At 39.9% G+C, this 12308-nt stretch overlaps 1 protein-coding gene across 8 annotated transcripts in view; it reads left to right on the top strand.

Annotated features, from left to right (window-relative positions):
* ARID1B (AT-rich interaction domain 1B) overlaps window positions 1-12308 on the top strand; it is a 434025-nt gene that overhangs the window by 361785 nt on the left and 59932 nt on the right. For all 8 annotated transcript variants that reach the window (XM_075862678.1, XM_075862676.1, XM_075862674.1 and 5 more), the window contains one exon: window positions 4090-4223. In XM_075862678.1, the coding sequence (XP_075718793.1) occupies window positions 4090-4223 (134 nt within the window). The remainder of the gene's footprint in view (window positions 1-4089; window positions 4224-12308) is intronic.

The raw sequence follows: 12308 nt of genomic DNA, 5'->3' as shown, positions 1-12308 counted from the left end.
ATAAGAAAAAAAAATGATTGAAATAAAAAGTTCCCCAACACAACCGTTTTTCATCATTTTATTAAAAAAATAATGTAAAAAAAAAAAAGCGTTCATCGAAGTAGTCCAACGAATCTACGACTTAGTCCAGCGAAACCTGGAGAAAAAAATAATAAATCTGTAGCATCTGGGAGATCCCGTGTGCCAGAAAAATCAAATGCAGGAACTCCTTGTTACAGAAGAGTCCCTGTATTTGCAACGTGATGGGGGTTACTATCGGTCACATTGACGTGTTAGGTAGAGGTAGGGGGCTGCAGGAGGCGGCAATTCAAATGAATTGACTGCCTGTCCTGCATTCACAGCAAGAACGGCTCCAGCTTAGGTTTGCTGTCCGTCCCTACTCTCCTATGCCCGGTGTGTGCCATATAGCACCTGTGTATGTGTCGTGCAGAGACACATACACAGATGCTAATAAAGATTTTGCCCCCACAAAAAGATAGTAATTAGGGAACACATTAAAAGAAAAACAGGCCCATAACATAAAAACACATCAAATTAAAAAAACAAAACAATAATTCTGTAACACCTTTCCCTTAAGGCCTAATTCACACGACCATGGTTTTCTGTCCTTGTGCTATGTGCAATTTTGTGGATAGCACACATACCCATTCATTTGTATGGCTCTATGCACAGAACCATGATGTTCACTGAACCGAGTGGGAGTCGCTAGTCCGAGCTGCAAAAACTCAAGACATGTCATTTTACTGTCTATTTGCAGATCATGTGACCTCCCTATGTTTTTTTTTTGTGGATCCGTAAATACTAATAACATATGGATGCACTACGGAAGTTTTTTTTTGCAGACCAATGGACCACAAATACAGGCAACGGATCTGTGGTGGTTTTGCGGACTCTAAAATCACCACGGTCGTGTGCATTAGGCCTAAACAGTCAAAGCCTTGCAGTATAAAAACTTCTAAAGGGGTTCTATGGGTGGGGTGGAAGATTATACAGCAAGGGAGGTGTAAACATCTGACTGATGGCTCTATGGTGGGAAGTTATCACCAGAAATAGAGCCCTTGCAGTATAAGAACTACTGAAGGCTCTATAAGGAAGAATTATACTGCAAGGGGGACTCTGACTGCTGAGGGTTCTGAAGGGGGGGAGTTAGCTCAGACGACCCCCCCCCCCTCTTGCAGTATAATAACTACTAAAGGCTCTATAGAGGGGATTATACTGCAAGGAAGGGGGTCTGAGCAGGGCCGACTCCAGGTTTATGTGTGTCCTTGGGCGACACAAACTTAGAGGGCCCCATTGTGGGTGAACTCACGGCGGCAGTAAAAAGGCAGAAAACAGCAGTTTGTGCCCCCATATAGAAGTTAGGCCCTGTTTATGTCCCCATATAGAGGTTGGGCCCTCATATATGCAGTGCCCTCTGTATATATTGCCACACACACTCCTGTAGATAATGCCACAGTGCCCTCTGTAGATGATGCCACACGCACACCCGTTAGAAATTGCCACAATGCCACAGGGGCTTTTCTGGGAGCGGAATCCCCAGCTAAAGTGTCGGCAATGCTCTGCCCGGGGATTCCGGTCCCGGAGGAGCACTTGACCTCACTGTCTATATATGGACAGTGACGTCAGGGCTCCTCCAGGGAAGGACTCACCAGCCAGAGCGTCGGCAACACTCTGGGGGGGGGGGGGGGATTCCACTCCTAGGTAAGGGCTCCCTCTAGTAGCGGAATCCCCGGCAAGAGGAGCCCCTGACATCACTGTTAATATATGGATAGTGACATCAGGGGCTACTCCAGGAGCGGAACTCCCGGCCAGAGCATTGGCAACTATCTGGCCGGGATTCTGCTCCTGGAGGAGCCATGACAGCAGTGGGTGCTGACGTCTCTGACTGCTGAGGGCTCTGACAACCTCCCCCTGCAGTATAACTACTGAGGGCTCTATGGGGGGGAATAATTTCTCCCTCTCCATAGAGCTCTTTGCAGACCCCCCCCCCCCCCCATCCCTAGCATTGGCCTATGATTGCTTTTTTAAGTTAAATAGGGACAGGAGGCTGAGCGCAGTGAGCGGTCTTTTTTTTACACAGCACTCACCTCAGTCACAGCCCACCCAGCCCGTCCTTTGTGTCTTCTCTGGTGGCGTGGGCAGCGTCAGGGGAGGGGAATGTTTTAGCAGACATGCCTATGGCCCCAGGTCTGCTAGATAAGGCAGAAGGCAGGCCTCTTAAAGGCATAGCGTGACCGTGACGGGGAGGGAAGGAAAAAAAATATGGAGAACGGCCCTAAAAGTATACTGGGGGGACCGGCCTGGGGGCACATGACCCCCGTCGCAGCTCGCCCCTGATAAATTAGATGTGATTCATAACAGGTGGACAGGACCCGCTGTCACTGAACCCGTCGGTCTCATGCACACACGAGTTAGTTGAGTTTAATGGAAACCACGATCGTGTGCATCGGCCCCTAGGATATAATGTGCCCTATACTATGCACAATTGCGGCTCTGCAATTGCTGATGGTATGTGGATGCAAATGCACGGTCGTGTGCATTGGGCCTAAGAGTGTATTTACACATGACAGTTTTTGTTTTGATATTTTTCAAAATCGTGGCAAAGAAATGTAGCAGTTTTGCAAAACTATTACAAAAACGGTACGTAGATGTGTTTCAAAGCCAAACCTTAGACCTTGTTAACGAATGCCGCTATCATGTCCTTCCTTTCTAGTAACCCATGGAAAATTCCATTCAAATGAAGTCCCATCATGTCATGATTTTAAGTGTTTATGAAACATTGACAATTCATTTTCTTCACTTCCCCTCATGCTACAAAGAAATCCTCTGTGCAATTTGAGTTCCTCCTGATGCCTCATCAGAAGGTTGACCTTGTGCACAGGCTGACTTTTCTATATCAAAGAACACCCTTCGGTTCACAACTACTTTAGGCATAAATTGCACCTCAAATGCAGTAAAGGAAAGTTATGATTGCCTATTTAGATGTTCTGCTTTAGACATCTTTTGAAAATAGAAAAAAGGAAAAAAAAGACCAAGCAGTGTTTCAGAGTTGGATCCAAAATAAAAAATTTATTTAGAAATAGGAACATATGCAGTTTGTTATTGAAAAATTGTTAACACTAAAAAGTCCTTGCAGTTAAACCTTCTATTAAACCAATATTATTGCACAAGTATTTGGACGTTATAGCAAGAACATCTGATCACCAGTGACATTTTTTAGTGGTTATGTATGGTGTGGGATTTTCATGGCTATATCCCAGAAGGCGGCTAACAGGAGGTTTGTGGCTTCTAAAGATAGTTACTATGTCACACATTCAGGCAGGTCCAGTAATCTACTGTTTGAGGGTGATATCGTACAGTCTATATTATACCGTTGCCCTATGGTCTATATGATGTCATCTACATGACCTTTTAATCTTATCCACTCCTAAACACCATGGTATAATTTATACAGTAATTATGTCTCAACTATTGCCCATTGTCTGCCTGCAGTTGTTCTTAAGAGCCATTAAGAAGGAAAGAAGGGGTAAAAAAAAATCCAAGAAGATAGTTTTCTCGTAATCAAACCCCATAAACAGCTTTTTGGTTTAATCAAAGTAAAATTCATTGGTACTATATTTTTCCTATTCTAATTTAGTTGCGCTATAAATTTCTAAACACATATTACTGTTCAGTGCCTTGTTTTGACAGGTACTCCAAACATTTCTTGTTGTATCGCCATTTGTTAAATATTATCTGACAGCTGCTGAACCTTCTATAGCAATAGTGATTAAAACCTCCTATCAATCTGACTCCAGGGACAGTGTTTTGACTTTAATACGTTAACATTTACCCACGCATTTCAGTGACTATTAGTGAGAAATACAGATATAGCCATAGCTACCACAGCCTATTTTTGGGCAGATGACAAGAGAACACTCCATTGCAAATACAGGAGATACATGGATATTTTATACAAACAAACACACACACACACACACACACACACACACACAAAGGTTTATGAATATGTGTGTCACTCCACAAAACTGAAATTTTTCACGTGAAATTATTAGTAAGAATTTTTGTATATCTTTCATGTTTAAACAGGCAAAGTGGCTTTCCTGGCATGAATCAGAGTGGCATTATGGGAACAAATACTTCATACAGTCAGTCCATGAATAACAACGCTGGCATGATGAACCCACAAGTGGCCCCATATAACTTGATGAACAGCTCAGCAGGTAAATAACTACAGTACAGCTGTTACTTTTGCACAATCATTACAACAACCTACAAAATGCTTACAATAAGGTGTATGCTTGATTTAATCATCTAATTCCTTCAATATAATTTAGATTGATGGATATTTCTGTCATTGCTATTTGTATGTTATATACTTTACCTATGTCAGTGGATTTCCTTTTTCAATGTTGGTTGCCATTAATTGCCGTAGTTTGTTTAATATAGGGGCAGTTCCGGTAGGACTAAGACATTGCAACTTTGAATTAAGCTGCTATTTGATTTTACTGCGTTTTACAAGTCACTTCCGTACATTTTAACTTGTTTGTAAATTGAGAGCATGACATGTACCTAAATCATAGCCAACACACAGGCTGCTTATTGTGGACATCTTCTTCCTTGACCTAACCGAAGATGTAACTCCGGACTTCTGCCATTTTTATCAGTAATTGCCTTTGGCAGCATGTATTTAAGATACATCAAGTGAGTTTTGCCTTCATTATGTTGATTGCCGTGGGTCCCGTGAGTGGGAGCCCTACCGATCAAATATTCATAGCCTATCTTAAGGGTAGACCATCAATATTAACGTCCCAGTAAACCCTTTTAAAATAACTTTAATCAAATGTTTTTTTGCAATGACCATGTGCCATCACAGATCTTTTTGTGATCTTCTTTTTGTGTACATGTGGTGTGTTACCAGGGGTTTGTCTTGTACTATTGATTGAATTTTGCAACTCGTCTGTGACTTTAATTATCCTTAGAATTTACACTACCTTTTGTAGATAACAGAAAAGTCACGCAGGACAGCACACAAAGCAAAATTATCAAAATTTACACGTGATTTTGATCCATACCTAAACCTATTTATCTTTCACCAGTTATAACATAGTAAATGTCTTGCATAAAGGTGCAGAATTTCTGTATAAAACTAGTTCTACATAATTAAAGTAGGGAACTTACGAGAGAAAGTTAGTTTGCAGTAAATAAAAATAAAAAATGACAGTCACGTGACAGGACTCAATGAAGATTTATTTTTTGTTCCTTCCACTTGGCCCTGAAACCTTTTATGTTGGTTTGGAGTTCTGACCAGCGTTTGTTCTTTCCTTTTATAATTTGTTATCTGAACTATGGGCATCATTGTAACCATTTAAAGGGGTTTTCCAGTCCCAAAAAATTGATGGCCTATCCTCAGGATAGGCCATTAATATCTCATCGGTCAGGGTCCGACTCCAGGCACCCCTTTCAATGGGAGAAGGCTGCAATACTGTAACTTGCCGCAACAAGTGTGTCAGCCATTCACAGTGTGAGAAGTAAAGGAAATGAAGGGAAAGCAGCGCTTGTACGAGCGCCTATCCCCTTCATAACAGCTAATCGACGGGGGTGTCCGAGAGTCGGACCCCGACCGATGAGATTTTGGATTTTGATGGCCTATCCTGGGGATAGGCCATCAATTTCTTAGGACTGGAGAACCCTTTAAGACTGGCTTCACCTGACCGTAAAATAGCCGCATTTTAGTATCTGTTTCATGGCCACAGGAACCAGACCCCCTGCCGTTTGTACTCAACCGAACTTACTGTAGATCACCAGCATGAGATTATGCGGCTATGTTCATAATACGAATGCTAAAATGTTGCCCTCGTAAGTGCCTATGAAAGAAACCTCTGCATGTATAATCCATGTGTGCATTCCATAATTGGATATCTTTGTGAAGATAGACGTAGAATATTTTATAAACTTCTAAGTTATTTACTGTACCTGCTGTAATATGGATGTAAAGGTGCCCATACACATTAGATGTACATTGGCTGAATCCGCTATCTAAGGTGTATGGCCACGTTAGGAATGTAATATAATGTGTGGAAGGTGTAGTACTGTATAATCTTATGCCCCAACCAATCCTGTGGCACCATAATGCATGAAAACCAGGCGTTACATTGATGGGAAAAAAAATAAAAATAAATATTAAAACCTTTTCAGTTTATAAGCTTATAAGCAATTTACATTTTGATAGATGGCACTAAACTTCAGCAGTGCTAAGAATATTCCACTTTGATGTCTCACTTCTGCCTTTAGCTTCTGATCTGATTTAATTGAAGGTGGAATTTGTTTAATTGTTTTTCTTTTTAAGTCTTCCGAACCTTAATTGCTTTTATTTCTTTCTGTCTATTCAGCAGGCATGATTGCCATTAGAAATTCACTAGTTGTCTACTCCCTCTTAAAACAGTGCCTTAACTTTCTTCTAAGTTGTTGGGGCTCAATCACACAAGTCTGCAATCCTTTGTTGACCCTTTACTTACCAAAATTGGAATTGGACGTCAGAGTGAAAAAGAAAAACCTTTCTCCAAAGAAAAAGCTTTTCTTCTTATTTGTTATTTTTGCCAAATTGAAAAATGGCACCTGAAATATTCTTGTGTGAACAATCCTTATAAGAATTATGGGAAAGGTGCACATGTTGTCGCATTCAACCCTTGTTCTTGTAATATCCATTTATGTATTCACACCATAATTTCCCTATTATTCCTGTGCACAATAGAACAAATTCTTCTTTTAAGAGCCCCTTTATAAAACTACTTTTCTTTGCATTGTATCCTACAAGCTACGCCTCACCACAGGCAATTTTTGTCATGGACATCTTTAGTGGTCAGATGAGATATTACTGGCCAGCTCACCAAAAGTAAGCTTAACCCCCCCCCCCCCCCCCGTAAGACATTTTTAGTTAAATAATGTGAAAGATTTAACAAAATACTGATATGGGGCCCATCCTGTACTATCTTTGGACAGAAGACTTGAGAAAGGAATGATGATTCCATTGTATCGGAATCTACTTTTCATGTTTCTATTCACTTTGCCTTTGTTTTCCGCATCAAGGAATTTCCAAGATATCCTATTGTTCAAAGATTTCTGTCGTGAAGACCATTTATTGTAGTTTGCAAAAAGAAAGTCCGTCGGTACCATTGAGATAAGAAATTGGTGACCTGAAAAAGTGCCTCCTTCACAGATATATAATATTGTTATAGGGAATTAGGCTCCTTCCGATGCTCCCTATAGGTACGAGAAAAGTTACTTTGTGTATTCCACTACTTTTCTGCAGGGTCTTTAGCTTCTAGAGGCAGAGAAGTAGCCAGTTGCAAGCTGTTGTAAAAACTTGAAAGTTACACTGTGATTGGTTGTAACGGGTAAAAGTGGCCAGTTTTCCTTTTAAACTGTTTTGATAAATGAGGCCCAAATGGATTCTTCCAACCCAGAATAGGTCTTACAAGCCATCCAGTGGCAGCACTCTTTTCTTTGTGGCCAGTAAAACCTGAATGTTAATTAGGCTTTCCTAGTCATTCTTTTGGCCTGCAAAATCCCCGACAATCGCAAATAGGTGACAGCTGCCACATAGAGGCATGTGGCTAAAGTCATTGGCCCTTATTTATCAAAACAGTAACACAAAAACTGTCCGTGCTGCCCATTGCAACTAATCACAAATTTACCAGAGAATTTAAGTAATGAAAGCTGATCATTGATTGATTAATTGATTGCTTGCTATGCTTAACAAGGAAGACCAGTTTTATTTATTTATTTTTTAAGTCTCTTTATTTAAAGAGGCTCTGTCACCAGATGATCAAATCCCTATCTCCTATTGCATGTGATCGGCGCTGCAATGTAGATAACAGTAACGTTTTTTTGTTTTTTTTAAAAAAAACGTTCATTTTTGGCCAAGTTATGAGCTATTTTATATATATGCAATTGAGCTTTGAAATGGACAACTGGGCGTTTTTTTTTTTTCGTTCTGTCCAACTGGGCGTGTATTGTGTTTTTAACTGGGCGTGTGTTTACATGTATGACGCTGACCAATCAGTGACCAGTCAGCATCATACACTCCTCTACATTCATTTACACAGCAGCGATGTGCAGCCACATAAACAGAGATTAACGTTAATCAAGAGTCCTGATTTGCATATATATATATATATATATATATATATATATATATAAAGAAAGAAAATTTGCAGCACTCCAATGTGAAAAAAGTGGTGGTTTATTCAATCCAAGAACAACAGCAACGTTTCAATCCTACAATAGGATCTTTATCAAGGCTTGATAAAGATCCTATTGTAGGATTGAAACGTTGCTGTTGTTCTTGGATTGAATAAACCACCACTTTTTTCACATTGGAGTGCTGCAAATCTTCTTTCTTTATATACCAATACACGTCCGAGGATCGGGACGTTTTGCTGGGCACCTGATCGATTGATTCTGTGTGAGTGCTGCTGCTTTCTTGTTTGCTATATATATATATATATATATATATATATATATATATATATATATATATATATATATATATATATATATATATAAAATAGCTCATAATTTGACCAAAAATGAATATTTAAAAAAAACAAAAAACATTACTGTTATCTACATTGCAGCGCCGATCACATGCAATAGGAGATAGGGATTTGAGAATCTGGTGACAGAGCCTCTTTAAATAAAGGGTAACCGTTATAAGTGAGGACTAACAAGTGTCATGATTAGAATAGTCAGCACGAACGCCACCGGAAACAATAAGTGTAATAAGCCCGTACATATCACATATGGAAGATGTCAGTGGTTACACTGTAACGAAAAAAAAAATACAGAAAAGTAGCTAAATAGTCAGTCCATGAAATCAAAAGGATTTGTATGGTTTGTCCTCCGCTTCTTATGGTAATGTATCAAAGAAAATGAAGAGAAAACAGCCTCTAAAATCGCAGAAGTTTTTTTTTTTTTGGGAAATGGAAAAAATCTGCTTGAAAAACGCTTCAAGAAGTAACATGTCACTACTTTTATTTATGAAGCGTGTTTTTTAGTTCAGTGTAAAAATACGCCTCCTATGAACTACACAGTGAATTTCCCATTAATATAAATAGAAAGCTGTTTGCAGACATATTTCAAGAGCATTTCTGGGTGTAATAGAAGCATTTTACGCTCTGAGATGCACCTGAAAGTATACTGTGTGAATATGGCCTGATTAGACCACTGTTTGCGAGAAGAATTAACAATGTATCTAATTATTATGATGTTGTAAAACTTATGATAGGAAGATTTTATAAAATTGGTGAGGTTTTTTGATTCCTAATTGCTAATACGTCTAATCTGTTTTTGGCTTACCTTTTAAACTCATTTGGGGAGCGGCGGGGTGTCAGTAGAGCACCAGGCTAGTGGAATAAGCAAATTAGCAACCATTATTTAAAATGTGCCTAAATGGTTAATAGCAGGTGTATCAAACGCATGGGCCACAGCCCCCTCTAGATAGTGCAAACCCCCCTGTAGATATCACTACATTCCCCCTAGGGCATACCTCCGAACCATCCAGCGGGACAGTCCCGGATTCTGGGCGGTGTCCTGCTGTCTCGGGCGGCCGGGGTTATGTCCCGCTGTCAACTGTAGCTGTGTCTTCAGGATGCAGATACAGTTGATCCCAATACTGAATCAAGGAGCAGTCAGCTCTCTGTTTCAGCATTCGTTCAGAGCGGAAGAGCAGAGGGAGCTCCTCCGCTCGCCGTTTGGAACTTTGAGGCAGATATTCCTCTCCCTGCACGCCGTTTTTCGCCCGCGGCCATTGAGCGCCGCGGGCATAAAACAGCGAGAAATACGCTTTCTCCTGCCTCCCATTGAAGTCAATGGGAGGTCAGAGGCGGAAGCGCCCGAAGATAGGGCATGTCGCTTCTTTTTCCCGCGAGGCAGTTTTACTGCTCGCGGGAAAAAGACGCCGACGCCTCCCATTGAAATCAATGGGAGGCGTTCTCGGGCCGTTTTTGCAGAGTTTTGCGACGCGGTTTCCGCGTCAAAAAACTCGGCAAAATACCCCGTGTGAACATAGCCTAATGTAGTAATATAGCATTGTTATGTAGTATTTTTATAGTAGTTGAAATAACGAATTGATTAACAATAATTATGTACTGTATTGAACGTGAAAGTAATGCGGCCCGTCAACGTCACATTTTTTCTATGTGCGGCCCATTTACCCAGCCGAGTTTGAGACACCTGGTTTATAGGAAGGTGAGGATCAGTTGGTGGGTCAATTTCAACTTAATTAAGCATAGACCTTTTTGCGCAACCCTTGCCACTTTTGTGAAAAGGGGGAGTGGTTTCATGGAAAGGGGATGTATTTACAATGGCCCGACAAATTTATTATAATTTACTCCAGAAAATGTTCGTAAACTATAGTGGAAATCTACACCACACTAGGGGGAGTAGCAAGCATATTTACCAGATTATAGATTTTTTTTTTAGGCACACTATAAATACATAAATGCAGTTAATTAAGTCATTGTTAATCTCTTTTATAGAACTGTCAAGTCATAGCTATTCATTGCAAGCATAAAATATTCACTTTTACTTACCTACTCAAATATCAATATAAATATCTTGATACAAGTGTATATACATGTACTAGAATGAATGATCATTGACAATCAATATACCCTTAAAACATACTCAACACAAACTCCAAGACTTCAAACAAGAAAGTGTTATAAGTTTAACATAACCTGAAGCGCTACGGCTCCAATGAAAAATCTGTAATATGGCTCCCCACCCATCGTGCCATTTTTGATACTCGTCTTACATGGTAAAGGGGCCATTGGTCCCCTCAGACACCAGTGAGACTTCACTGCATCACCTATAGCTATAAAGCTAAACAAAACCTGAATAAGGCCCTGTTCACACAGAGGTTTTTGCAGGCAGAAAATTCTACCTGGAAAAATCAGCTCCGTTTTTTTTTTAAGTGTTTTTTTTGTCTCAAATTTTGGTGTATTTTTTGCCGCGTTTTTTTTACCTCTTCAAAAGGCAGAGGAAAAAACTGTGAGCGTTTTTTGCCATAAAACACGTAAAAAAAAAAACACTGTGGCCGTTCACTGCATTTTTTCCGTATCCCATTGATTTCAATGGGGTTTTTGAGGTGGAAAACATCTCAAGATAGGGCATGTCGCTTCTTTTTCCTGCAAGCGGTTTTTTTCTGCTCGCGGGGAAAAACTCCTCCAGCTCCCATTGAAATCGTTTCCGCGGCAAAAACAGTGTACCAAAGCTCAGTGTGAACAGGGCCTAATAGGTTTTCACTTAAACTAGTGTAGATCTTTTGAATTGTTAAGCTTTATAAAGCTATTGACATGGGCAGAAGTTCCTGTGACACTGAACAACAAGATATCGTTGGGAGACTAAGTTCACACTAGCGTTGTCTCCTGTTTAGGTCTCTTCTGTCAGAGATGACCAATAATCCAAACGGAAAGCATCGCTTCCATTTTAATTACCATTGATTTCAGTGGTAATTCTTTTGTTTGAGTTGGATTCCGTTTGCCTCCGTTACGCTAGTTTTGTGGGGGGTTTTTTCACGGAAGCAAAAGTGCAGTCTGCAGCACTTTTGCTTCCGTGAAAAAACCGGAAACCTAGCAGAATGGAGGACAAAAGAAATGCCATTGAAATCAATGGTAATTAAAACGTAAGCTATTCTTTCTGTTTGGATTTTCGGTCATCTCTTTCTGTGGAAGAGACTAGAAATCTATAGCCACAGTTGTAGCTACAGGTATGTTGTGTGAAATCTGCTCCTTTCCCAATTTATAGGCTATGGATGCTTTTGCCTCCAATTTATTCTATTGCTCCAATGGGTTGAGAATAAAACATGAAGTAACTTTGTAAAAAGTGATCATTTAAAAAAAATCAAATTTAAAAAATCCGGTAATTTTGTGTACGCAGCTACTATGCAGATCTATGTGTGTCTATGCTTATAGACTGCAAAAAAAAAACCTGTGTACTCTCTGACTCGGCAGAATTGTTGTTATTCCACTCCCTCTGCCCCATCTTTTACAACTTGTATATTCGCAAGAAGAGGTGGTAAAGGGAGTGGAGTAACACAAATGTAGGATCAGACTACAAGTAGTATTTGTTTATTTTTTGTAAGCGTAGAGACATATAAGTACTATATAAGAACTATACACAGAATGGTAGAATATTTTTCATTTAGAATGTGTTTTTTTTTAGATACTTTGTTGTTTGTTTGTTAGAATGCTGGTTTATTAGAGGTGTATACTATGCATATTGATTGTCCCAGGTATTGGTGT

This window comes from Rhinoderma darwinii, chromosome 4, assembly GCF_050947455.1.
Source record: "Rhinoderma darwinii isolate aRhiDar2 chromosome 4, aRhiDar2.hap1, whole genome shotgun sequence".
In the NCBI taxonomy this organism is placed as follows: domain Eukaryota; kingdom Metazoa; phylum Chordata; class Amphibia; order Anura; family Rhinodermatidae; genus Rhinoderma; species Rhinoderma darwinii.
This window is presented reverse-complemented; position numbering and strand designations above follow the sequence as displayed.